Source organism: Panthera uncia (genome assembly GCF_023721935.1).
Source record: "Panthera uncia isolate 11264 chromosome C1 unlocalized genomic scaffold, Puncia_PCG_1.0 HiC_scaffold_4, whole genome shotgun sequence".
In the NCBI taxonomy this organism is placed as follows: Eukaryota; Metazoa; Chordata; class Mammalia; order Carnivora; family Felidae; genus Panthera; species Panthera uncia.
This window is the reverse complement of record NW_026057585.1, coordinates 69,818,565-69,844,431: the sequence shown is the minus strand read 5'-3', so window position 1 is coordinate 69,844,431 and position 25,867 is coordinate 69,818,565. Positions and strand designations below refer to the sequence as shown.

At 40.1% G+C, this 25,867-nt stretch overlaps 1 protein-coding gene across 2 annotated transcripts in view; it reads right to left on the bottom strand.

Annotated features, from left to right (window-relative positions):
• The window catches only part of EIF2B3 (eukaryotic translation initiation factor 2B subunit gamma), a 122,439-nt gene extending 107,874 nt beyond the window's left edge, over nucleotides 1-14,565 (bottom strand). For both annotated transcript variants that reach the window (XM_049618640.1, XM_049618641.1), the window contains exons 1-3: nucleotides 14,488-14,565; nucleotides 11,658-11,817; nucleotides 7,810-7,955 (exon numbers count right to left, since the gene is read on the bottom strand). In XM_049618640.1, coding sequence (XP_049474597.1) covers nucleotides 7,810-7,955; nucleotides 11,658-11,805 — 294 coding nt within the window. In that variant the 5' untranslated portion in view covers nucleotides 11,806-11,817; nucleotides 14,488-14,565. The remainder of the gene's footprint in view (nucleotides 1-7,809; nucleotides 7,956-11,657; nucleotides 11,818-14,487) is intronic.
• Between the last annotated feature and the right edge of the window lie 11,302 nt (nucleotides 14,566-25,867).

Here is a 25,867-nt window from a genome sequence, read left to right as displayed (position 1 = left end):
GTGCTGACAGCTCGGAGCCTGGAGCCTGTTTCAGATTCTGTGTCTCCCTCTTTCTCTGACCCTCCCCTGTTCATGTTCTCTCTCTGTCTCAAAAATAAATAAATGTTAAAAAAATTTTTTTTGAAAAAAAAAAATACACTTGGGGAGCCTGGGTGGCTCAGTCAGTTAAGCATCTGACTTCAGCTCAGGTCATGATCTCACAGTTCATGAGTCTGAGCCCCATGTTAGGCTCTAGACTGACAGTGCAGAACCTGCTTGGGATACTCTCTCTCCCTCTCTCTCTCTCTGCCCCTCCCCAACTGGTGCTGTCTCCGTCTCTCTCGAAATAAGTAAATGAACTTTAAAAAAATAAAATGAAGGGAAATAAAATCTTTAATGGGGTGCCTGGGTGGCTTAGTCGGTTAAGCATCTGACTTTGGCTCAGGTCATGATCTCATGGTTCATGAGTGTGAGCCCTGCATTGAACTCTGCACTCTCAGTGCAGAGCCTGCTTGGGATACTCTCTCTCTCCCTCTCTTTCTGCCCCTCCCCAGCTTGCTGTCTCTCTCAAAAAATAAATAAATAAACATAAACAAATACATAAATAAAATCTTTAAAAAATTAGATAAATAAAAACGCTTTTGGAAATCCAGACAAAAAGACCAACTCACTCATAAGGGAAAGAAAGATTTTTCACCTGTACTTTTTTGAACAGCAACATTATATAACATAATCCATGAGAGAATTTAAGATATTTAAGAAAAAAATGTGAGTCAAGGATTTCATATCCATATAAACTAGCTTTGAAATATAAAGGCTGCAGATAATCTGCTAAGCATTGATATCATGAAGACTTCTTAAGGAATCTACTAGAAATAAGCCTCAGATAGCCAAATGCCTGGAGAGACAAGGACTACGGCCTGGTGGCAGTGATCATTAACCGCTACCACATCACAAAAAGAGAGACAATCTGGGCTGCATGGATAGCTTAGTAGGTAGACCATGTAACTTGATCTCAAGGTTGTGAATTTGAGTCCCATGTTAGGCGTGGAGCCTACTTAAAAGAGAGAGAAAGAGAGAGAGAGAATCAGCAAATATGTGCCTCCAGATAGAAGAACACAACACCACCTATGAAAGTCTTGCCCCAAAATTCAAAACCTGAGTTTAATGGAGCCTCTAGGTCCAACTACCAATACCAACACCAATATATATAGAGAGATACTTATTAAACAACATCACATGGTTGCAATCAACAAAATGCAGACTGTGGGAGGGAAAATATACAAGAAAAAGATCCAATTTCTCCAGCAAATAAATTAATGGGAAAAAAGAGATAGAGGTAAAATTTATATATTAAAAGAGACATTTTAACCAATTGTAATGTACAGGCCTTATTTGCCTCCTGATTTAAATAAACACACTAAAAAATATTTTAAAGTTATATTTATAAGGCAACTAGAAACTCATACACTGATTGGATATTTGACGATACTAAAGAATTATCAGTTTGTTTTTTTAGGCATTATAATGGCATTATAGTTTTATTCTTATTTTACTTTATTTTTAAATGTTTATTTTTGAGAGAGAGAAAGCATGCAAGCTGGAGAGGGGCAGAGAAAAAGGGGGACAGAGAATCTGAAGAGGGTTCTGCGCTGGCAGCAGAGAGCCCGATGCAGGGCTTGAACTCATGAACCATGAGATCATGACTTGAGTCAAAGTTGGACACTTAGCTGACTGAGCCACTCAGGCTCCCCAGTTTTTTCATTTTTTAAAGAGCTCTCAAAAAATGATCTCATCTTAGTAGTATATTCTGAAATGCTTAGAGATGAAATTATATGATGTCTGAGATTTGTTTTAAAAGAACATGAGAGGGAGCAAGATAGGTGGGGATATAGATGAAATGAGATTTGCCATGGGTTAATAACTTTTGACAATGTAACCATGTAATAGATACATTGGCAATGTTCTATTTTTGTACATATTTGAAGTTTTCCCTAATAAAAAATTTTTTTAAACTATGGTCCATAATTGGTATTTAATAAATTAAGCAATTATAATCATTAGTATTAGTTGACTCTCAATAAATATTTGCTAACTGAATGAGTTCAGACATAGATAAGACTGAATCATCCATCAACAAATATGAAACATTATTGTGAAGAAGATTAAAATCTAAGAATTTTCAGGGGGTGCCTGGGTGGCTCAGTTGGTTAGGCGATCAACTTCAGCTCAGGTCATGATCTTACAGTTTGTGAGCTCGAGCCCCGCGTTGGGCTCTGTGCTGACAGCTCAGAGCCTGAAGCCTGCTTTGGATTCTGTTGTCTCCCCCTCTTTCTACCCCTCCCCTGCTCATGCTCTGTGTCTCTCTGTCTCTCAATAATAAATAAACATTAAAAAAAATTTTTTTTAAATCTATGAATTTTCATGTCATCAACACCAACTATAAGAATGGAGCTCACTCACCCACGGCGTGGGAGAATGGATGAACCAATAATCTCTCTTGGTAAGTCAGAGAAAGAGGGTGGGCAGATGAAATAAAAAGTGAGAAGCCAGTAAGTCAGCAAAAATTGTGGCATAAGATAAGGCAAAATGAAGTAGAAAACAGTGCCAGAAGAATAAAGCCAAATGAAATATATGTCTGTTAGTTGAAAAAACACATAGCAAATATGATGTTCAGCTTCAATATCTAATATGCAGACGTGATGGAAGTTTCCACATATAAAATATATTTAGCAAATGCAATGTAAATGAAAAAAATTATAAATTAAATTTAAACAAAAAAGTCAGATAAAGCTAACATACTATTGTGGTCTGAGAAAAGCCATGTGGGATAACCTCACAGTAATATTTGGGGAACTCAATCTGGAGGAAATAGGTAAAGATAAAAGAACTAAAAGCTAATAAACTCCCAAATCTCAAGGGGAATATTATCTTACCTAAAATCTTACTTAAAACAGACCAAGAGTCCTCAAATGTTTAGGAAGCTGCTTTGTAGGCACAGGGTAAGAGAAATAAATTGATTCAATAGGGCAATGCTTTTTAAACCATGGCACAGCCTGGGGGTACAACTTCCTATTTTAGAGAGGTACTTGCCATCTCTTAGTGAACACCAACAAACTGCCTTCTCAGACTATTTCACTTTCTTCAACTGTTTATATGTATTTCTATTGCCTTTCCTACAAGATCGTGTTGATTCCAACCAGACAGTTCTAAATTTTGGCTTAGCTCAGGTCTTACTTTGATCTTAATGGCTATTTAGGAGGCTATGTTTCTCCACAGGTCAGCTTTGCTGCCTCTGCTCTAGGTTGGAATGCAAGTTGATGTGAAGTCAGGATTTCAGGAGCCATAGGTAAAGGAGAAACCAAGTAGAGATAGCAAAGACAACAGAGACTTGCTAGCCAAAGTCACAGCTTGAGAAGAAGGCACAGAGGTAGGATTATACGTAAAAGGTGTCATGTAAGTGATGTAGAAACAAAGGGATAAAGGAAGAAAAGAAATGAGATTGTGCAGAGTGAATTAATGAGGACTCTTACGTTATGTTCAAGGGGGAGCCCTAAAATAAGGATCAAATGATCAAAACCATAGGAAGGAGCAGTAACTTGAGAGTAAAGTATTCTATCAGCAGTTACTATACTCGTCTCCACATGCCCTCTTCTATTTATAGTTGGCATTACCACTTCTCAAGCCTCTAAGAGTTATACAGGTCTCACATGAGACTTCTAGGATCTCCAGTTCCAGGTAAGGGTAAAAATATTCCTAAGATTTAGACTTAGGGAGCAAAGAGAGATTGTACCTCTATCCTAAACTTTTAAACAGTAGCTGAAAGAGCCCCTGGCTAGTCCACTAAACACCCTAAGATTCTTGGTAAACTTGGCATCTGTTCCTGCAAAAGAACAGAATTATCATTTCATTTTCCTAGTGAAATTCCCCATATTCTCCCTAAGGAAAGAAGCAGCTGCACTCCAGAAAGTAACACACCCAACAGAACGGAATTGGAAAACTCCACCCCAGTCAGAAACACCAAAACCTACTTGGATGGAAGCATAGAAAAACAGAAAGAGAGGCCACAAGTGAATGGAAAATGCCTATTACATATTGCACTGGAGATCCTGGCTAGGGCAATAAGACAGTTCAAAAAAAAAAAAAAAAAAGCATAAAGATGAAAAAAGAAGAGGTAATACTGTTTTTATTTACAATCAACATGATGATGTATATAGAAAATCCTAAAGAATCTACAATTTAACAAAGTCAATATAGAAAACATGATTTTATGCAATAAACAATTGATAATAGAGTAAAAAGCACCAGTTATAATAACATCATTAAGGGTCGCCTGGGTGGCTCAGTTGGTTAAGCGTCCAACTTCGGCTCAGGTCATTATCTCACAGTTTGTGGATTTGAGCCCCATGTTGGGCTCGCTGCTGTCAGCACAGAGCCCATTTTGGATCCTCTGTCTCCCTCTCTCTCCATCCCTTCCCTTCTCGCTCACGTGTGTGCTCTCTCTCAAATAAATAAACATTAAAAGAAATCATTAAAAACATTTACCTAGGAAAAAAATTACCAAAAGATGTTCAAAGCTTCTACACTGAAAATTATAAAACACTATTGAGAGGAATTAAAGGAAATCTAAATAAACAGATGTTCAAGATTAGAAGAATCAATATTAAAATATCAATTCTCCCCAAACTGATCTATAGATTCAGTTCAATTCATACTATAAATCTAAAATAATGAAGACAGGGCGCCTGGGTAGCTCAGTCGGTTGAGCAGCTGACTTCTGCTCGGGTCATGATCTTGCGGTTCCTGAGTTTGAGCTCCACGTGGGGCTTTGGGCTGACAGCTCAGAGTCTGGAGCCTGCTTCAGATTCTGTGTCTTCCTCTCTCTCTCTGCCCCTCCCCCACTCACCCTGTTTGTCTGTCTGTCTGTCTCTCTCTCTCTCTCAAAAATAAACATAAAAAAAAAACGAAGACATTATTCAATGTGGTATTGAAGTAAAGACAATGAAACAAAATAGAGAAAACAGAAATTGGCCACATACAGTCAGTTGATTTTCAGTGAAGGCACCAGTGCAATTCCATGGGGAAAGTAAAGTCTTTTTAACAAATGGTGCTGGAACAAATATCCATATAGAAAAAAAGTGAACCTTTATCCTTATATCACACTACATACAAAATCAAATCAAGATGCAGTAGATATCCAACCATATTTTAGAAGTAAACATAAGAGAATATCTTCACAAGCTTGGGATAGGCAAAGATTTCTTAGAAAGGGCACAAAAACTGTATTAACCACAAAAGAAAAAAAATCAGTAATCTGAATTTCAGCAACATTGAAAACTTATGGTCATGAAGAGACACGATTAAGAAAGAAAAAAGGCAGGGGTGCCTGGGTGGCTCAGTCGGTTAGGTATCCGACTTTTGATTTCAGCTCAGGTCATGATCTCATGATTTGTGAGATTGAGCCCTGCCTGGGGCTCTTTGCTGGCAGTGTGGAGCCTGCCTAGGATTCTCTCTCTCCCACTCTCTCTCTGCCCCTCCCCTGCTCATGTGCGCACACTCTCTCTCTCTCAAAATAAATAAATACTTAAAAATAAATAAAGTAAAAAGGCAAGCCACACTAGCAGAAGATATTCACAACACATATCTGACAAAAGACTTACATCTAGAATTTATTATTCTAGATGTAAAATACAATTTCTGTAATCAATAATTAAAAGGTAAACAACTCAATTTAAAAACAGGCAAATGCTTAAAATGGTGGTTAGTGGGGTGCCTGGATGGCTTAGTCAGTTAAGCATCCGACTCTTGATTTTGGCTCAGGTCATGATCTCATGGTTTTGTGGGTTCTAGCCCCAAGTTGGGTTCTGTGCTGCCAGCAGAAAGCCTGCTTGGGATTCTCTGGCTCTCCCTCTCTCTTTGCCGCTCCCCCACACGTTCTCTCTCTCCCTCTCTTTCTCTCTCTCTCTCTTCCCACCCAAAATAAATAAAAATGAACTTTCTAAAAAAAATTAAAGAAGAAAAGGTGGTTAGCATCATTACAATCAGAGAAATGCAAATTAAAACCACAATGAGTGGGGCGCCTGGGTGGCTCAGTAGGTTGGGCATCCGACTTCAGCTCAGGTCATGTTCTCACAGTTTGTAGTTCGAGCCCCGCACTGGGCTCTGTGCTGACAGCTCAGAGCCTGGAGCCTGCTTCGGATTCTGTATCTCCCTCTCTCTGGCCCTCCCCTGCTCACACTCTGTCTCACTCTCTCTCTCAAAAATAAATAAACATTAAAAAAATTTTTTTAAAAACCACAATGAGTAACTACTCCATATTAGCCACTAGAATGGATAAAATGTAAAAGACGATACCAAGTGTCAATGAAGACGCGCAGCAAATGCAACACTTACACATTGTTGATGGAAGTATAAAATGGTATAACCACTTGGAAAATTATTTGGTAGTTTCTAGTAAAGTAAACCCTACAACCTAGAATATTTTCACAAAAGACTTGCAGAACAATGTTCCTAACAGCTTTATTCATGACATCCCCAAATTAGAAACAACCCAAATGGCCATCAACAGGTAAATAAGTAAACAGTGGTATACTTATTCAATGGAATAAACACACACACACACACACACACACACACACACACACACACTAGTTATACTTGCAATAAGAGTCTGAAAAATATTACATTAAACTAAAGAAACCAGACTAAAATGGTATGATTCCATTTATACCTAGTTCATGAACAAAGTTAACATGTGAGTTAACTCAAGGGGGGTAGGGGGCTGGAAGGTTGAGGGTAGCTTACTAAAAAGAAGTAAAAAGGAACTTTTAGAGGTAATGGAAATGTTCTAGATTTGGGTAATGGTAATCAGGGTGTATATATCTGTCAAAATTTATTGAACTGTATACTTAGTATCTGTGTATTTTACTGTATGTAAATTATTTCCCAATAAAGGTGGGATGGCGGGAAAGGCCTAGTACATTTCTACATTAATTTTTTGTTCTTTAGTGCATAGGTAGGTTGAAACTATTAATCTGTTTGTAGTCATGAGAAATACCCAGAGAGTCTGCTCCCCAATTCAAACAAGACGCCAACATTATCATACAGATTGAATTTTTCCCAAAGGACATCAATTTCAAAATAATTTACAGTGGATATTTCTCAGCTCATAGGCCACAGGCCACCAGGGAGACTATGTCCTCATATCCATAAGCCCTTGTTAGTATCTAATCAAAGTAGACCAAAAGGTCAAATATTAACATGTTGCAGGGGTGGGGGTCTGGAATTTTTGAAAGTTCCTTTATATTTCTTTCCAGTCAACCTGTCATCTGCAAAGTCAACTGTCGCTTTCATTTTTATCACTATAGATTAAATTCACTTGTTCATGAACTTCATTTAAATGGAATCTTTTAAAGCACATTTGAAGTACACCTCTTTCATAGGGATGTACAATTACTCAAAAATATTGGAAACCAGTGCCTGTGACAACTAAACACCTAAATCTTCATTAATATATGTGCTGCCGAAGCGAGCACACCTAAATCTTCATTAATAATCAAAATAGGGGTGCCTGGCTGGCTCGGTCAGAGGAGCACGTGACTTCTGATATGGAGTTTAAGCCCCACATTAGGTACAGAGATTACTTACATAAATAAATAAATACATAAACTTTAAAAAAATAATCAAAAGCAGTTGAAGAGTACATGGGGCAACAAAATATGTGATGCAAAAATATATTTTCAAAAAAGCACTGTAAGCTGTAATGCACTGTGAAAACATCAATGATACTTATCTTCAGTAAACAATAAAAATTAAGAAATAGCTTCTCACCTTAAGTTTTGGATATATTTGGCGCAGAGAATCTGCAGTTCCCTTATCAGCTTCATCAGTAATACATACAACATCTAGCTTCATTTTCATCTTGAATTCTGCGGATAGAGCCTTTTGGACATCCCTGGTTGTAATGACAATGACTTCTACAGCACAAAACAAAAAAAGAAGGAAAGACACAAAAACTCGCTTTCATTTAGACAGTGGTTTCACTATTTCAATTAGATTTGGTCTCTTTCTAGATTTATTCATTGTTATTTTTTTAAGTTTATTTATTTTGAAAGAGACAGAGAGTGTGAGCAGGGGAGGGGCAGAGAGAGAGGGAGAATCACAAGCAGTGTCTGTGTTGTCAGTGCAGAGGCTGATGCAGGGCTCAAACTCACAAAACTGCAAGATCATGACCTGAGCCAAAATCAAGAGCCAGATGGATACTTAACTGACTGAGCCACCTAAGAGCCCCTGTTTCTAACTGTAATAATAATAGCTAATATTATTGAGTATTTTCAATGTATTTTACATGCATTCTCTCAATTCTTACAAAAACTCATTTTACAAATGAGGAAACCTTGACTAAAAGATATTAATGACTTTGTTCAGGGTCACACAACTAGTAAGCAATGGACTCAAGATAAAACTCAGTTCTGATGATTTGAGCCCACACTTTAGTATATTACATGCCACTTCTTGATGTAAAGAACTCAGAAGAGCATTCATCGAATCATACACAAAGAGGATTACATTTTAAAATTTTCATTCACTACAAAGGAGCTATCACCACTTCCCACCAAGCAGCCATAAGTGTTTCATTGAGGATCACAATGAACCCTACTAAGAAGCAATTTCCATGAAACAGAGGTCTTCATCTTATCCGTATAGCTGTTAACCAATGACAGGAAACTTGGGGTTTTGTTATCTTTGGGATTTTTGGTAGGGTAATGTAATTCACTACAACATAACATGTGTTGCTGATGTTTGAAGATCAGATTTTAGTGTCTCTAAAGTGAAACAATTTCCACTTGTTCTGTGATAGTGTTCTAGGTAACAATTATGTCTCCCTTTCACTGTAATCATATTTTTCTCTTCTTTCTTCCTCTTTCTTTCTTTCTTTTCCAAATCATTTAACTTCCCTTCCTTCCTTCTCTCTTCTTCCATTCCCCACTTTGCTTTCTTTTAGTCACTAACTCATTCATCCAATAAATACAAACACTTTTAATATGAAAAGGAAAAACAGGCACTGAGAAGTCAGAAATGGAACTCAACATGGTTCCTATTCTTAAGAAACTTAAGATGGAGAAATTATACATAGAAATGACTAAGGAAGGCTTTCTGGAAGGGATGGCCTTTGAGATAGGTCAAAATAAATTCAAGTCCAACAAACATTTTTTTAGTACACACTGTATGTAAATGCTGATATTACAAAGATGAATGAGATATAGTACCTGCTCTCAGAGATATCAGTCTCCCAGGCCACTAATTATAGCATAAAACAGGCCTTGGGTAGTACTGAGACAGAAAAACACAGTGAGATGGAACCACAGAGGACAGGATGATTGATGCTGTTTAGAATTTCAAAGAGATGGTACCATTTTGGAGAGGACATTTTAGGTAGAGTGGAGAGAGTGAAGGGAATAACTGCATATGTGGGACAGTCTAATAACTGGACTAAGACTCTTGTGGAGAGAAAGAAAATGCTAAGCAGGGCCACATTAACTTCTCTAAACTCGCAAACAATATGAACAAAGTGAATAAAGATTTTGCTATCAAACTCCAGAATCTTGGGACGCCTAGGTGGCTCAGTTGGTTAGGCGTCCGACTTGGGCTCAGGTCATGATCTCACAGTTTTTGAGTTCAAGCCCCGCATTGGGCTCTGTGCTGACAGCTCAGAGCCTGAAGCCTGCTTCGGATTCTGGGTCTCCTTCTCTCTCTGTTCACCCTCCCCCACTTGTTCTCTGTCTCTCTCTCTCTCAAAAATAAATAAATGTAAAATAAAAAAAAATTTTTAACTCCAGAATCCTGTGTTTAGGAGGCACTCCTCAAATCTCTCTCTCCCTCCCTCTACCCCTCTCCCATGCTTGCGCATGCTCTCTCTTTAAAAAAAAAAAAAGAAAGAAAAGAAAGAAAGAAGAAAAAAAATCTTTTCTAAAACAGATCTCTTTTTTTGGTTTGTTTTTAATTTTAGGGAGAGAGAACACAAGTGGGGGAGAGTGGCAGAGAGAGGGAGGGACAGAGAGAAGGAGAGGGAGAGAGAATCTCAAGCAGGCTCCATGCTCAGTGTGGAGCCCAATGTGGGGCTCAACCCCATGACCCTGGGATCATGACCTGAGCTGAAATCAAGAGTCAGGCACTCAAACTACTGAGCCACCCAGGCGCCACCTAAAACATATTTCTTAAAAAAATTTTTTTAATGTTTATTTTTGAGAGAGAGAGAGAGACAGAGTGTGAGTGGGGGAGGGGCAGAGAGAGGAGACAGAATCTGAAGCAGGCTCCAGGCTCTGAGCTGTCAGCACAGAGCCTGATGTGGGGCTCCAACTAGTGAACCATGAGATCAAGACCTAAGCTGAAGTCAGACGCTTAACTGACTGAGTCACCCAGGAGCCTCTAAAACATATCTCTTAACATCAGTGTCATAAAGACTACTGCATAGAAATGTTCACAGGTTTGTCTCAGGAAGGCAATTCTCATGGTGGAATGAACACCAGAATACAAGACTGTGCCCCAGGATCTGACACTACTTCCATCTGGTACTCAGATTTGCTATATCTAACTATAGGACACCTCAAACTCATTGTGGCCAAAGCTGAACTCAAACCTATTCGTTGACTCATATTACCTTTCCTAGTTACTGGTATCACCATCTAGTCACCTAGTCACCCAAGCAAAAAGTAGAGGGAACTCTTCTTTTTCCACTCTCCCTCTCCATTAATCATCAACTTTGTCAAATGTTCCTTCTTCTCCATCCTTAGTGCTACTTCTTTAGTTCAGGCCCTCTTTATTACTGGTGTGGACTTCTGTATCAATTTCCCAACTCATCTCCCTGCTTGTAGCAGGGAGTCATTCAAATCCATTCTTTATAGAGATTCCAAAGCAATATTTCTAAAATGAGCGTTTAGGGGGACCTGGGTGGCTCAGTCGGTTGAGCATCCGACTCTGGCTCAGGTCATGATCTCATGGTTCATTAGTTCAAGCCCCACATCGGGCTCACTGCTGTCAGCACAGAGCTTGCTATAGATCCTCTGTCCTCCTCCTCTCTCTCTGAGCTTCCCATGCTTGTGCTCTCTCTCAAAAATAAATGAAATATTAAAAAAAAAATTTTTTTTAATAAAAAATAAAATGTGCATCTCAGTTGTCAGATATATTAATTACCATAAAGTTGTTCATAATATTCACTTATCTTTTTAATGTCTGTAGGATCTGTAGTCTTGTCCCCTCTCTTTATATTTGTATCACCCCACTAGACTTTAAGGTTCTAGAAATCAGGGCCTAAGTTACCTTTCCAATTCTGTACCCCTTAATATATTAATATATCACCTGATACATATAGATTCATAGTAAGTACTGACTATGAGGTACTGACTTGGAATCCCTCTGTGCTCTTTCTGATATCCTTATAGGAGTAATCTTGGATCATTGTGGAGAGCAGCTCTAAAACAGTAATAGCACTATCTTCTCAACCTTTTTTACATAGCAATAGAGTACTTCTATGTTCTTAATTAAAAGAGGCCAGTCTCCAGCCAATGCTGAGTCCTGGTCTTCTCTCATTCATCCTCTCTCACTCTCATAAAGCCGACAAATCATTGGGATCAAACATCCCCAAGGTTTTATGAGTACATCTCATTGCCATAGCTCACCTTCAAATCCAACACGCTCAAGCAGGTTCAGTGGGTACCAAATTAAAGGTTTGTTCCCAACTGGAAGCAGAGGTTTGGGAATGCTGGAAGTCAGGTCTGTCATCCGAGATCCCCCTCCAGCTGCCATCACTACTGCTTGAAATTCCATTTTCACAAACAGCTATCACAGAGAAAAACAATTAACAGGGGAAAAAAAGTAACAAATTCAAAGCATACATAGTACTAACCCTATTTCTATTTAGGTTACTGATAATCACTTATGTCAAATGTGTCACTTCCAACTCCAATAACCACAATAAGAAAATCTCCTTAGCTACAGTATAAACATCACCTTTATCACATTTTCTGACTCACCAATATAAACTCTCAGCTCCAGCCAGGGCAGATGGGCTGAAGGAGAGATATGAATTAAAGAAACCTGGCCCTTTCCCTTGAGGTGCTCACAATTAAGTGGAGAAGATAAATTCAGTAAATTACAATATACTATCATTAGTGTCATGGCAGGAATATATCAAAGATGCAGTAGGCATTTGGTGAAGGTAATACCTAAGTATTCCTAGAAAAGACAGGGAGTTTTACAGGAAGGTAATATTTGAGGGGACTTTTGGAGGAGTAAGAGTTTACCAAGTGGGCTTCTGATATGAGTTCTAATTTCTTGAAAAAATCTGGAAACTTCTGACTAGAATTAACAGCATAAATACAAGCATACTAGGTTTCTGAAAAGTATGAGATGACTTAAGATTCCTCCAATAATTCAGCCATCTGCTCTCTTCACATTATCCCCAACTGTGAAAGATATTACTGTAAACACAAATGTAGGGATGTATCTGAACCTAGATTTGCAGAGCCCAATAGTAGAAACAAATCAGATTAATTCCTTTTTCTAAACTCAAGGTAATAAACAAACCTGTTTGACCTTCAAAAGAATCTCTTTACAGCAGCTACCACAGAAAAGGTGCACGGTAAAAGGTCATAAATCCTTACTGGTTTAAAATAAAAGTACTACTTGATTTACAACAAATGATAAAACTTTTTAAGTACCAGTTTGAAATGCAATGTTCAGAAAAAAAAAATCTGAAACCAAATTGGCAAATAATGCTGCACCCTCCCCTGTAATTATGATCAGTCCTGGGTCCTCATCATTATTTAAACTGCAGCAGTTACACCCGGTACACCCAAGGCACAAAGTGAAGCCTCCTGAACAACATCCACAATTTAAAGATATGGTAATTTCAATTTCAGCAACCACTGCCTCAGAATGGAATTTAACTTCAATGTGGTACTGTATAACTCCTATCACATCTGATGTTATTATGAAAAGAGCATGGGACCTTTCGAGTCAAAAGACCAGATTTTGAGTTCTGGTTCTACCACGTCTAGGTGAGATGACCAGTGGCCTGACATTTAAAACTCTGAGTGTCCTCAGTTCCTGGAAGGGAGCCTGGTTTAAGCTCATAGACCCTTGAATCAGATGGCTGGATTTGAATTCTAACCCTAACCCGCATTAGTTGTGTGAACTAAGGCAAGCTTCATAAATTCTCTTCGTCTCAGTTTTATTTTGTAAGATGAGGATAATTACTACTTCACAGCGTTGTTTTGAAGAGTAAATAAGTTAATCTATGTAAAGCACACAAAATAATGTCAATCCCACAATAAGCACTGTGTCTGACATCATTAGACAGAGGCTAGGTCATGGAAAGCCTTTTGTGCCAAATGAACCATGCTGTTGCATAATTCTGGTCTTTGTGTTGCTCCTCTTGCTTCCTAGATTGCCTTTCTCCTTTGCCTAGAAATCACCTACTTAAGCTAAGAATCATCTTTCTTAAAAAAACATTCCTAACCTCTCCTATCCTCCTGGTAGAAGCAACTCCTTCCCTCTTAGGATCTTCCATTCTACCATGTACAGATCATCTCTGTCTTCCCAGGCTTTATTGCACATATATTTAAATGTCTGTATCTCGTGAGTTCCTTGAAGGCAAGGACCGTGTCAACACTGTATTCTCAGTACCTAACACAATTTCCATCAGATGCCTGGCACTCAATCAGTGTTTGTGGAATAAGCATCTGTGAACATCTCAACAACCGCCTGTAAAAGTCAAGCTCAAACACGTGAAGGGACATTAGACCCCAGGTCACCAGGATCTAAGGTTTCTGCTCTCCGCGATAATCATGAACATAACTAACCATGATCCAGACAGATTGTCAAATGCCTCAATGTCACTGACACGACTCTGGGTGATAAGAATCACAACGAGTCTCGTTAGCCTCCCAAGGTTTAGAGTGGGGGGTTCATGGCATCTCATACATGCCTCCATCATGGCACTCGTTGCCTTCTCCTTTTGTACACTGGTAAGATAAAACACTATCATAATTGGGTCTCTCATCTGGACTTTATTGCATTCCTATTTCTATTTCATTGGCTTGCCCCTAAACAACTAAAAATAGGCAGAATAAATAAATGAAGGGCTGAAGTGGAAAGAGTTCAGGCACTGTGCTGAGTAGTCCAGGATCTGGGTTCTCTTTCGCTGTGACTTCAAGTAGATCCTCCACTCCCTCAAACTCCTTTCCATCTGTTGCACAAGGTGGTTGGCTCACATTCTCTCCAAGATCCCTTCTAGTTCGGCTACTTAGCTGCTTGGCCGGGTCAGGCAGGGACTCGAGCGGGCGACTCCAGGGCTCTGCACCCCCGCCCACCTCCTGAGGCCTTCCTCGGCCGGGATCGAGGAGCCTGCTTTCCCCATATGAGCGGGGCCCGGCTGCCCCCACCGCGGTGCTCACCCCCAACAGCCAGCTCGTAAGGGGCCTGACAGCGTTAACGCCGCAGCTTTACCTTTCGACTCCAGGCGCGCCACAGCAGCTCCCAGCGCACCCCACGCCGCCTCCGACTGCCAGTCCAAAAGCGCAGGCGCGCGATGGCCGAACAGATCGATGGGATGCGCTGGGCAGGCCCGCGTAGAAGGGACGAGCGTCGAGCAATAGATTTCATACAAAAAGCGCGCCCTATGAGAAGAGGAAGCTGGGCGGTCTGTATCCTTTCGTTCATTCACAAATCATCAACGCCCATTGAATGTGTTTCCCAGTGCTGGGCTCCTGGAATCTGCACAGGAACAAGCCACGGTCTCTTGCTTTAGGGAGTTCTCATTCTACCGTATGGCCGACTACCACTCTGAAAAGAGAGCTCATTGGGAGCCGCAGTTTTGGGCTAGCGGGCGGAGAAACAGCCAAATACTCATGCAGGCCAGAGATTGCCAACGCTTTCTATGTCTGCAAGGTCTAATGTGGCGACTCACATCGGCTTTCTGAACCAGACCCTTATGGTATGGAAAACAATCACCTTTAATCATTGAAACTGGGAGAAGGAGGGGTGTCAGTGAAGACCTCATTGAGACAGTGACACTGAATAATGGCTTGAAGAGAGTGAGTCAGGTGGATATCTTGGGTAAGAGTCTTCCAAGCTGACTAGCTAGCAAGTGCAAAGGCCTTGAAGAGAGACTGCGTGTTCAAAGAACCGTAGAGAGGCCAATATAGCTGAAGGGAAGTAAGCCAGGTGGAGAATGAATGATGGCAGAGGTCAGAGGCAATGGGAGAGAGGGTGGATAATTCAGATCTTGTGCGTCTTGTAGGGCATTGTGAGGATCTTGAATTAAGCAGAAGAAGAACATGATATGACAGGTTTTTAAAGGACACTCTGATAGCTGTGTTAATAGACTCCCTGGAATCAGGGAGTCCACTTAAGTGGCTGCAACTGCATTAGAGACCTCAAATGCCTGTATCTAGACAACTCCAACAATTATGAGAGATAATAATCGATGTTGTAAGCAGTTAGTTTTGGGGTGGTTTATAAGCTATAGCAGATAACAATGGCCACTCTCTCACACACATTCCTGCAGTTTCCTAATCTTTTAGAAGCTTCCTCTTTTTCTGTCCATCTCTTAAACCTTGTGTTGCTTTAGCTCCTTGCAAATTAAGAGACAGAGTCTAATTTCTGCAATAAAAATAAAGGAGTTTTACTTCATTCAACAGTATTTATTGAGTGCCTAATAAGTGCCAAACAATGTCTTAGATGGTAGATGCTGGGGATACAACAGTCAGGACTTGTAATTTTTTCCCAGACTTTCAGTTCAAAGAATAAGAGCTCAGTTAGATGTCCGGGGGGAGGGGAGGAAGACCTGAGACTATTTCCATAAAACCAGCCTATTCCTACTCTGCCTTTTCTTCATTCCAGGCTGCTGGTGGAGTTACTAAATAATTACTTATTTTACCTAAAGAATGACACCAGGTATGTGGGTAAAAGGGAGCCATGGAGTGATTGGCTACAGAAGGCCTGAAACTTGACTACCCTTTCCTTCTATGGCAAGATACTGTCTCTCCTTGTTATTAGCTCAAGCAAACAGAAGCCTTGGGAATTACAGCATGTTTTTGAGGTAAGAACCAGTTATTAAGAACAGCATTCAACCCCATATCTGTCATCCATTTTAAAAGCTCATGTTTATTTTTTTTTCAATATATGAAATTTATTGTCAAATTGGTTTCCATACAACACCCAGTGCTCATCCCAAAATGTGCCCTCCTCAATACCCATCACTCACCCTCCCCTCCCTCCCACCCTCCATCAACCCTCAGTTTGTTCTCAGTTTTTAACAGTCTCTTATGCTTTGGCTCTCTCCCACTCTAACCTCTTTTTTTTTTTTTTCCTTCCCCTCCTCCTCCATGGGTTTCTGTTAAGTTTCTCAGGATCCACATAAGAGTGAAAACATATGGTATCTGTCTTTCTCTGTATGGCTTATTTCACTTAGCATCACACTCTCCAGTTCCATCCACGTTGCTACAAAGGGCCATATTTCGTTCTTTCTCATTGCCATGTAGTACTCCATTGTGTATATAAACCACAATTTTTTTTTTAATATATGAAATTTATTGTCAAATTGGTTTCCATACAACACCCAGTGCTCATCCCAAAAGGTGCCCTCCTCAATACCCATCACCCACCCTCCCCTCCCTCCCACCCCCCATCAACCCTCAGTTTGTTCTCAGTTTTTAACAGTCTCTTATGCTTTGGCTCTCTCCCACTCTAACCTCTTTTTTTTTTTTTCCTTCCCCTCCCCCATGGGTTTCTGTTAAGTTTCTCAGGATCCACATAAGAGTGAAACCATATGGTATCTGTCTTTCTCTGTATGGCTTATTTCACTTAACATCACACTCTCCAGTTCCATCCACGTTGCTACAAAAGGCCATATTTCATTCTTTCTCATTGCCACGTAGTATTCCATTGTGTATATAAACCACAATTTCTTTATCCATTCATCAGTTGATGGACATTTAGGCTCTTTCCATAATTTGGCTATTGTTGAGAGTGCTGCTATAAACATTGGGGTACAAGTGCCCCTATGCATCAGTACTCCTGTATCCCTTGGGTAAATTCCTAGCAGTGCTATTGCTGCGTCATAGGGTAGGTCTATTTTTAATTTTCTGAGGAACCTCCACACTGCTTTCCAGAGTGGCTGCACCAATTTGCATTCCCACCAACAGTGCAAGAGGGTTCCCGTTTCTCCACATCCTCGCCAGCATCTATAGTCTCCTGATTTGTTCATTTTGGCCACTCTGACTGGCGTGAGGTGATATCTGAGTGTGGTTTTGATTTGTATTTCCCTGATGAGGAGCGACGTTGAGCATCTTTCCATGTGCCTGTTGGCCATCCGGATGTCTTCTTTAGAGAAGTGTCTGTTCATGTTTTCTGCCCATTTCTTCACTGGGTTATTTGTTTTTCGGGTGTGGAGTTTGGTGAGCTCTTTATAGATTTTGGATACTAGCCCTTTGTCCGATATGTCATTTACAAATATCTTTTCCCATTCCGTTGGTTGCTTTTTAGTTTTGTTGGTTGTTTCCTTTGCTGTGCAGAATATAAGCTCATGTTTAAACTAGCAGATATTTTCAGGGAATTTGTTCCTGTAGTTGACTACTTGAGGGATTGCTTCAGTTTAAACTGACTTGAAATTATTCCCTTAGGGCAGCAGTTTGCAAACTTTTTGATCTCTGGGCTCTTTGCACTCTTAAAATATTGGGGACCCTTGGGGCACCTGGCTGGCTCAGTCTGTGGGGCATGCGACTCTTGATCTCCAGGTAGTAAGTTCAAGCCCCATGCAGGGTGCAGAGATTACTTAAAAATAAAATTATTGGGGACCCCAAAGAACTTTTGTTTATATGGATTATATCAATTGATATTCACCATATTAAAAACTCAAACTGAGAAATTAAAACACATTATTCAGTTTTAAGATAAAAATAATACCATTACATGGTATCATAAATGTCATTTTTATGAAAACATAAGTTTTGAAAACAAAACAATTAGAAGAATGCCATGCTTTCACCTTTTTGCAGATCTCTTTAATATCTGGCTTAAGAGAAAACAGTTGGGGGGCACTTGGATGGCTCAGTCAGTTTTTTAAGCGTCAAACTCTTGATTTCGGCTCAGGTCATGATCTCATGGTTCATGAGATCAAGCCCTGTATCAGGCTCTGCACTGATAGCACAGAACCTGCTTGAGATTCTCTCTCTCTCTCTATCTCTGTGCTGCCCCCACCCCCCGCTGCTCTCTCTTTCTCAAAATAAATAAACATTTAAAAAAAGAAAGAAAACAACTGGATTCTCCCATCAGTTGTGATGCATTGTTTTGAGTGTATTCTATGATAAAACCTCACTTCACAGAGATACACAATTAGAAAGGGAGAGATATTTTAAGTCTCGTCAGATAGTTGTAATATTCTTTGATACTACATCAGAGCTCAATAAGTGGTAGTTTGTTAAAGATTTGTTGCAATGTAGAATCACTGTGTTTTTTTTAAATGTTTATTCATTGCGAGAGAGAGAGAGAGAGAGAGAGAGAGAGAGAGAGACAAAGAGAGAGACAGAGCATGAGTAGGGGAGGGGCAGAGAGAGAGTGAAACACAGAATCTGAAGCAGGTCCCAGGCTCTGAGCTGTCAGCACAGAGCCCGAGGCGGGCTCTAACCCCTGAATCATGAGATCATGACCTGAGCCGAAGTCAGACGCTTAACCAACTGAGCCACCCAGGAACCCCTAAAATCACTGTATTAATGAACTTGTTGTACTCTAATACTTGCACTTCAAATGGACATTTTACCTATGCATGATTTTGCAACTTGACACACTGATCACTTGGAAAATATTGGTTCACTGAATTATGCACATCATTCCATATGTTGACTCATTATATATATGTGTATATATATATGTATATATACATTATATACATAAATTTTAAAATATATTTTTAATGTTTATTTATTTTGCGAGAGAGAGAGAACAAGCAGGGGAGGGGCAGAGAGAGAGGGAGAGACAGAGAGAATCCCAAGCAGGCTCAACACCGGCAGCGTGGAGCCCAGTGTGGGGCTCGAACTCATGAATGGTGAAATCATGACCTAAGCTGAAACCAAGAGTCGGACGCTTAACTGACAGAGCCACCCAGGTGCCCCTTATTATAGTTTAAAAATTACATTTGTTAATATAACCACCAATCTCATCAGAAAATCCTTACATGTTGTAAAGCTGGTAAGCTTATGATGACAGATACAGGTTTTCCAAACTTCTGATTTTCTCTTTTAAGCTCAAATATTATCATTGGTAGCAAATACTATTAGTGGTTTTCCTTGAAGTGACTGGCTTACTTCATTAATTTTGATAGTTTGTATGTACTCAGGGACCAAGATTTAATAAAAATATGTTATTGCTTCATCAAAGACATTAAATGAAACTTTGCTTTATTATTATTTTATTACTATTATTTTATTTTTATTGCAAGTGTGTGGCAGTGAAGAATGCAATGCATGTTAATAGAGTTTGGTATCACTGCTTTGATTCATGCCAAAGCACCAGCAGTTTTAGCCACCATTGCTTTTGCACCATTAGTGCAAATATCAATTCAATGAAAGAGGCAAATCATATTTCAGTATTACTATGAAAGCAATTTTGACATGACAGATCCATTGAAAGGATCTTGAGGACTCCCAGAGGTCCATGGAGCATACTTTTTTTTTTTTTTTTAAACTTTTTTTTTTAACGCTTATTTATTTTTGAGACAGAGAGAGACAGAGCATGAACGGGGGAGGGTCAGAGAGAGAGAGACACAGAATCTGAAACAGGCTCCAGGCTCTGAGCTGTCAGCACAGAGCCCGACGCGGGGCTTGAACTCAGGGACCGCGAGATCATGACCTGAGCCGAAGTCGGACGCTTAACTGACTGAGCCACCCAGGCGCCCCGCCATGGAGTATACTTTTAACAACTGCCGCCTCATGGATTCCTTCTTTCTGCCTCCCACTGCTTCTAGTACTTACATTATGGCACTTATCACAAAATATTGTCATCCCTTTTTTATGTTTTCTCTATCACACTGGGAGCCCTTGGAGGACAAAGGCAATATCTTAGTTGCTCCTCTCTACCCAGGTCCCAGCAGCACAGGACCTGGGACATACTAAGTAAATAATATTGAGTAAATTAAAAATTTCTCATAAATTTTCCCTTGACCTCCCATGTGGTGGTGGAAAAATGGAGTTGAGGGCCCAGGTCACTGACAACATCTCTTTTTCTGAACATTCCTTCTCACTAAATCAATCTATATTGTTATCTATATTATCCTTAGCCTCATTCTTATTATTTATTTTTATTAATTACATGGGAAGTACTCAATAAATGCTTACTGAATAAAGACTGTTCCCTATAATGTTTGTTTCTTTAAAAAAATTTTTTTAACATTTATTCATTTTTGAAAGGCAGAGAGAGAGCGCAAATGGGGGAGGAAGGGCATAGAGAGAGGGAGACACAGAAACAGAAGCAGGCTCCAGGCTCTGAGGTGTCAGCACAGAGCTTGACGTGGGGCTCAAACTCACAGAGCGTGAGATCATGACCTGAGCCGAAGTTGGCCACTTAACCGACTGAGGCACCCAGGCGCCCCTTGTAATGTTTGTTTCTTGTTCACATTTCTTCCCCAGGGGACATTTGTATGTATGTGTTTATCTGTGGTGGGGACTAGCCCAAGAAGGTCAAGCTCTAAAGTTCTCTTTCAGCTTTCAAAGGAAACCTTTCAAAAGTTGGGCCTTGGCTCAGAAATACTCTTCCCACGGTCTGCAAGAGTTCTCTCTTTGGGAATTTGCTGGCCACATCATAATATTCATCTACTCCATTTGGCTGTGGACTTGTCAGTGGGGCAGGAAATTATTATTTTTAGAGTACTGAGTGAAAGATAAAAATGAAAAGAGAAACTCTACTTTGGCAACCAGTTGCAGGTCCTAAAATATTTGTGTTTTATTTTTGTACATAAGCCCACCAGTTGCCTAATAGATTCATAAGTTAGAGAGCAAATGATGCTATAGTGTTTCTATAAAGGGCTTGGAAGGAAACTTCATTAATTAGGACTTCAATATTTCCTTTCAAGCACACAGAATTTCATTGTTGTTGGCTTTAAAGGTCTGAATCTGGATTATTTATGGTTAAACAATTAAAAAATACTGATTTAATCAATTTGCTAGTTTTTCTCCTTTATTAGAAGCAAAATTTTCAGAGGGCTGATTTTCCTTGTTTTTAAATTGGAAAGTATGGTTTATGAGCTACACTTTATTTACTTATTGAACAGCTGTTTACTGAGTGACTGCTATGTGCCCAGGGCAGTTTAAGGCTCATAAGGTATATTAGTGAACAAATAAGGATCCAACCTCATCCCAACAGGCAGGGGTAGCATACATTATAAATAAATTTAAGTAATAAATGAGTAAACTGTGCAGCATATTAAAGTGTGATAAAACTTTGGAAATAAGAAAAAGTTAGGGAAGAGGGACAGGGAGGGGAACACCACACTGGCAGCTATAAAGTCTTAAGAGTTTTATGGAGGTTATTGAAATTTGGGACTTGTGTCCCATTTAAATCTCTGTAACTTTCTATATAATAAATTTATGAGTATAATCAAAATGAACAGGTGAAATCAGTAAAAATGGTGAAGTCCCTCTAAAAATTCTCTCCTCCACAAAAGCAATGAGAATACCGTAAAAAATAGAATCAACTTTTTTGAACATGCATCATGAACAGTGAAACAATCATGTCACTTCTTTCAGTATGTTGGTAGTCACCATACATCTCTTAATTGTTTATACACAGACGGCAAGAATGTAGTTGTGTTGCTTCCTTGTCTCCCAGTGATAAACCCATGTGACATTAAAAAAAAAGGCGGGGGGCGCCTGGGTGGCTCAGTTGGTTGAGCGTCCAACTTCAACTCAGGTCATGATTTCATGGTTCGTGAGTTCAAGCCCCACGTCAGGCTCTGTGCTGACAGCTCAGAGCCTGGAACTTGCTTTGGATTCAGTGTCTCCCTCTTTCTCTGCCCCTCCCCTGCTCATGCTCTGTTTCTGTCTCTCAAAAATGAATAAATGTTAAAAAAATTAAAAAAAAAAGATAACAGAATTGGTCAACAAAATGAAAGTGCACCAAAGAAATGAAAAGTGATAAGGCAGGAAGTGAAATTCAATTGAACATATATGGAGTTATACAAGAAATGGCTGATTGTGGGAATGTTAGTACTGCTATCATGAGAGAATATAGATACACAGCCAGAGGAATTTAGTGAAGGCTACTTTATCTACATAAAGGAGGAAAATGCTTGTGACAAAAGGGAAGAAGATGTTCCAAAGGAACTTATGCCAGCAAAAAGTCCTTCACATTCAAGGAATTCTTAGAGATAAATTTAATGAGATTGTAAAATACAAAGAAGAGAATGTTGGAAGCTGATCCAAACTTAAAAAGGTATATGACAATTCATCAAAACATAGTGAAGATACTTGTTCCATATTTTAAAAGAGGCAAGCATTGTTCAAATTACTTTTGGTATGTTTTTTGCAAGAAAAACAGTTCTCAATTTCTCTAAATGCTTTAGATGACAAAGTAGTAAATAAATATTAGTTTAGTATATTTTGATTTTCCTCTACATTTATAACTGACAGAAAGTTTTTGATGCTTTGACAAAAAAATTTAAAGGTCACAGAACAATGGTAGTTTCTCCCACTGACTATTAAGGTCTCTTTGGTTTCAACTTGCAATGTCATTTTAATATTCTGGCAGTACTGTGAAAAATGATTTCTTTTTAAAATTTTTTTAGGATTTCATATATATATATATATATATATATATATATATATATATATAAATTTAGCATAAAATTATGAGGAGATAGCATTTCAAATCAAATCAACAGTAAAAGGATAGGTGCTTCAGAAAAGGAAGCTGAGAGGGGCGCCTGGGTGTCTCAGTCAGTTGAGGGTCTGACTTCAGCTCAGGTCATGATCTCACAGCTCGTGAGTTCGAGCCCTGCATTGGGCTCTCTATGCTGACAGCTCGGAGCCTGGAGCCTACTTCCTACTCTGTGTCTCCCTCTCTCTCTGCCCCTAACCCACTCACATTCTGTCTCTCTCAAAAATAAATAAACATTAAAAAGAAAAGAAAACTGAGAAAACTTGGCCATGGTCAACAGCTAGTATGTGGAAAAACCAGGATATGAATACAGGGATGCTAACTCTACAGAATGTGCCCTTAACTAGTATAGTATGTTGACTTCACGTAGAATATATTCAATATACAGTTTCTTCCATAGGGGTTTTGAATTCATAAAAATTTAAAATTTTGTAAATCAGGAAAGAACAAATATGAAATTAAGTGGCAAAGTACAGACTGGGAAAACCAAGGTATTGCAACACCTGACACAATAAAGGTATTAATATACACTAAAGGGAGTAAAATTGATACATCCTGGCAATTTGGCAGTTTGATGGTGATTTCAGGATATTATTCTAAGGAAATAATCAAATAGGTATGGAAGGATATATGCGTGAGGGTGTTTATTAGAATACTTGTAGTTTTCAATATCAAAATTTTGTAGACAACCTTAGTATCCATCTACAGAGTTTTTGTTTTGTTTTATTGTAACCTCTATGCCTGATGTGGGGCTTGAACTCATGACCGTGAGATTAAATGTTGCATGCTCTACTGACTGAGCCAGCCAGGTGCCCCAGTAGAGGGTTTTAAATGAGAAGTTAGGAAAATTTCTTAAAATGTAACAAAATGCAGCTAATAAAAATAACAGTTAAAATGAGTATGCCCCTTGCCCCAGTGACCATCATTTCTGCCTCTAGTCTCTCCTTTTCAAATTTATTTTCTACACAGATGCCAAAGGCAGATCTAATCATGTCACTCCCTTGACACCCTCATGGCTTGGCAATGCAAAATCCTAAAACAAGCTTCTAAGGCTGGAGTATCTTCTCTCTCTTCCCTTAATAGTCCAGGAACACAGGACTCAACATGTTTCTTGGCTGGACTTTGTGCCCAGTTATTCTGCCTAAGGATTTAGCATTCCATTGAGCCCCACTGGTTAGTATCACCCTGCTCTTTTAACAATACCCTTTGCTACTCCTTTGGAACTCTTACACCAATGTTATTAAATATTGTGTATGCAATTATTTAATATACTCTCTCCCGTGAGACTTTAAATTCCTAGAGAGCAAAAATTATCTGTTTAGCCAACATTTTCCCCATTGTGCCTAGTATAATGCCTGGCATGGTTGCTTGATGCATTCATTGAATGAATGAATGAAAAGCAAGCTACAAAATAAACAGTGTGAGTCCAATTTGGTAAAGGAGGGGCCAAACCAGTACCAGACACAGAAATAAGAATAGCCCCAGCAGGTACATGCTGGCCAGGCTCTTCCCTGAGAAGGGGAATGTGCTCCTCTGATAGGTGGAATGAGGGGGCAGGCTGCACAAGGGGGTGGGAGCTTGCTGGGAAGAACAGAGCTGGATGAGAGTGGCAGCCTCAGGGGCTCCTACCCTTCTACCTCCCTGGACAGGAAGGGGCTGCCACAAGAGGGAGGTAAGTCTCCTGTGGACCACCCAAGGTACAGGCATTGGAGTCACAAGATGAGGGCTGCCTGGGAGGCTCAGCTGGGGTATTAGACACAGAGTTATGGGGAGATAGGCCTTGGGGAACACACAGCCCCAGAGGGAGGGTTCAAGGCCAAGGCCTGGAGTTTCCCAGCCAGGGCAGCATGGAGGAGCATTGGGAGAGTGAATGCCACTTCACTTGAGACCATGCTTGAGGTCAACTCCTTCTGCTGGGGGAGGGGGATGGGTCTATAGGCTCAGGAGATCTCTCACCAGGTACTTGTCCTTAAAGACTGCACCCTAGCTGCGTGGCAATTGGAGGCAGTGTGGTGGGTGAATGAGTAGCTGTGCTGCTGTGTCTTTTGTCAAAAGCTTGACCTGGCTGGTTTATCAGCCATCTCAAGGCTTTGTCTTTTACGATGTCAAATTCTTCTGCCTACCTGGTTCCTGAAGGTGGATTCCCATCCTCCATCCCAGAAGATGCCAGGCCAGGCTTTGCACACCACTGCCCCCTCTCCCAGTAGCGTCCTTATTTCCCTGCTTATCTCCAAATTTAATGTTTGTCATTGTGAGACTCACCACTCCTACTTGACACATGATCTCCCCGGCTTCCAGCCAAGAGCCCTGAAGTCCTAGAAGAACCTTCTCTGCCATCCCTCTGGAGCCCAATAAACACATTCTGAAGGAATGAATACATCCATTTATTAAACTTTCCCATGTGCAAGATCTTCTTTGATGGGGTGTCATGGAGGCCCTTAAGGGAGGAGCACTGGGGCATAGACCTGCATAAGGCTTAGGAGCAGGTTTAAAGTCTAAGCTTTGAGTTGGGTGAAAGGGAGCTACTGAAGATTTCAGAGAGGACATAACTGGCTTTAACCTTGCACAATCTTGGAGATGACACAGCAGATGGGGAATCAGGCTGGAGGCAATGCAGAAGCATTGAATACGGTATGGTGGTGGTGATTTAATGTTGAGAACATGTAGGTTCTGAGCCAAAGAAGGTGATGGCACTCTGTAGTTTGAGACTGGGTTGGAGGGAGGGCAGAGCTCACACTTTGGGTATGGAGGGAGAGGAGGAAAATACAAGTATGTGAGTGAGAAGATGCTTAGCTGCTGCTTCATTCTTGGGGCAGGTGACCAAAGAGGATAGCCATTACTCCAATGCCTTGTTTGGGGAGGAGCCTCCACCACCCTCCAGAGGTTTTAGTTTTGAATCCAGGCTGAAGCCAGAGAAAAACAAGCAGCAAAAGGTGGGGGGGGGGGGGGGGGGGGGGGG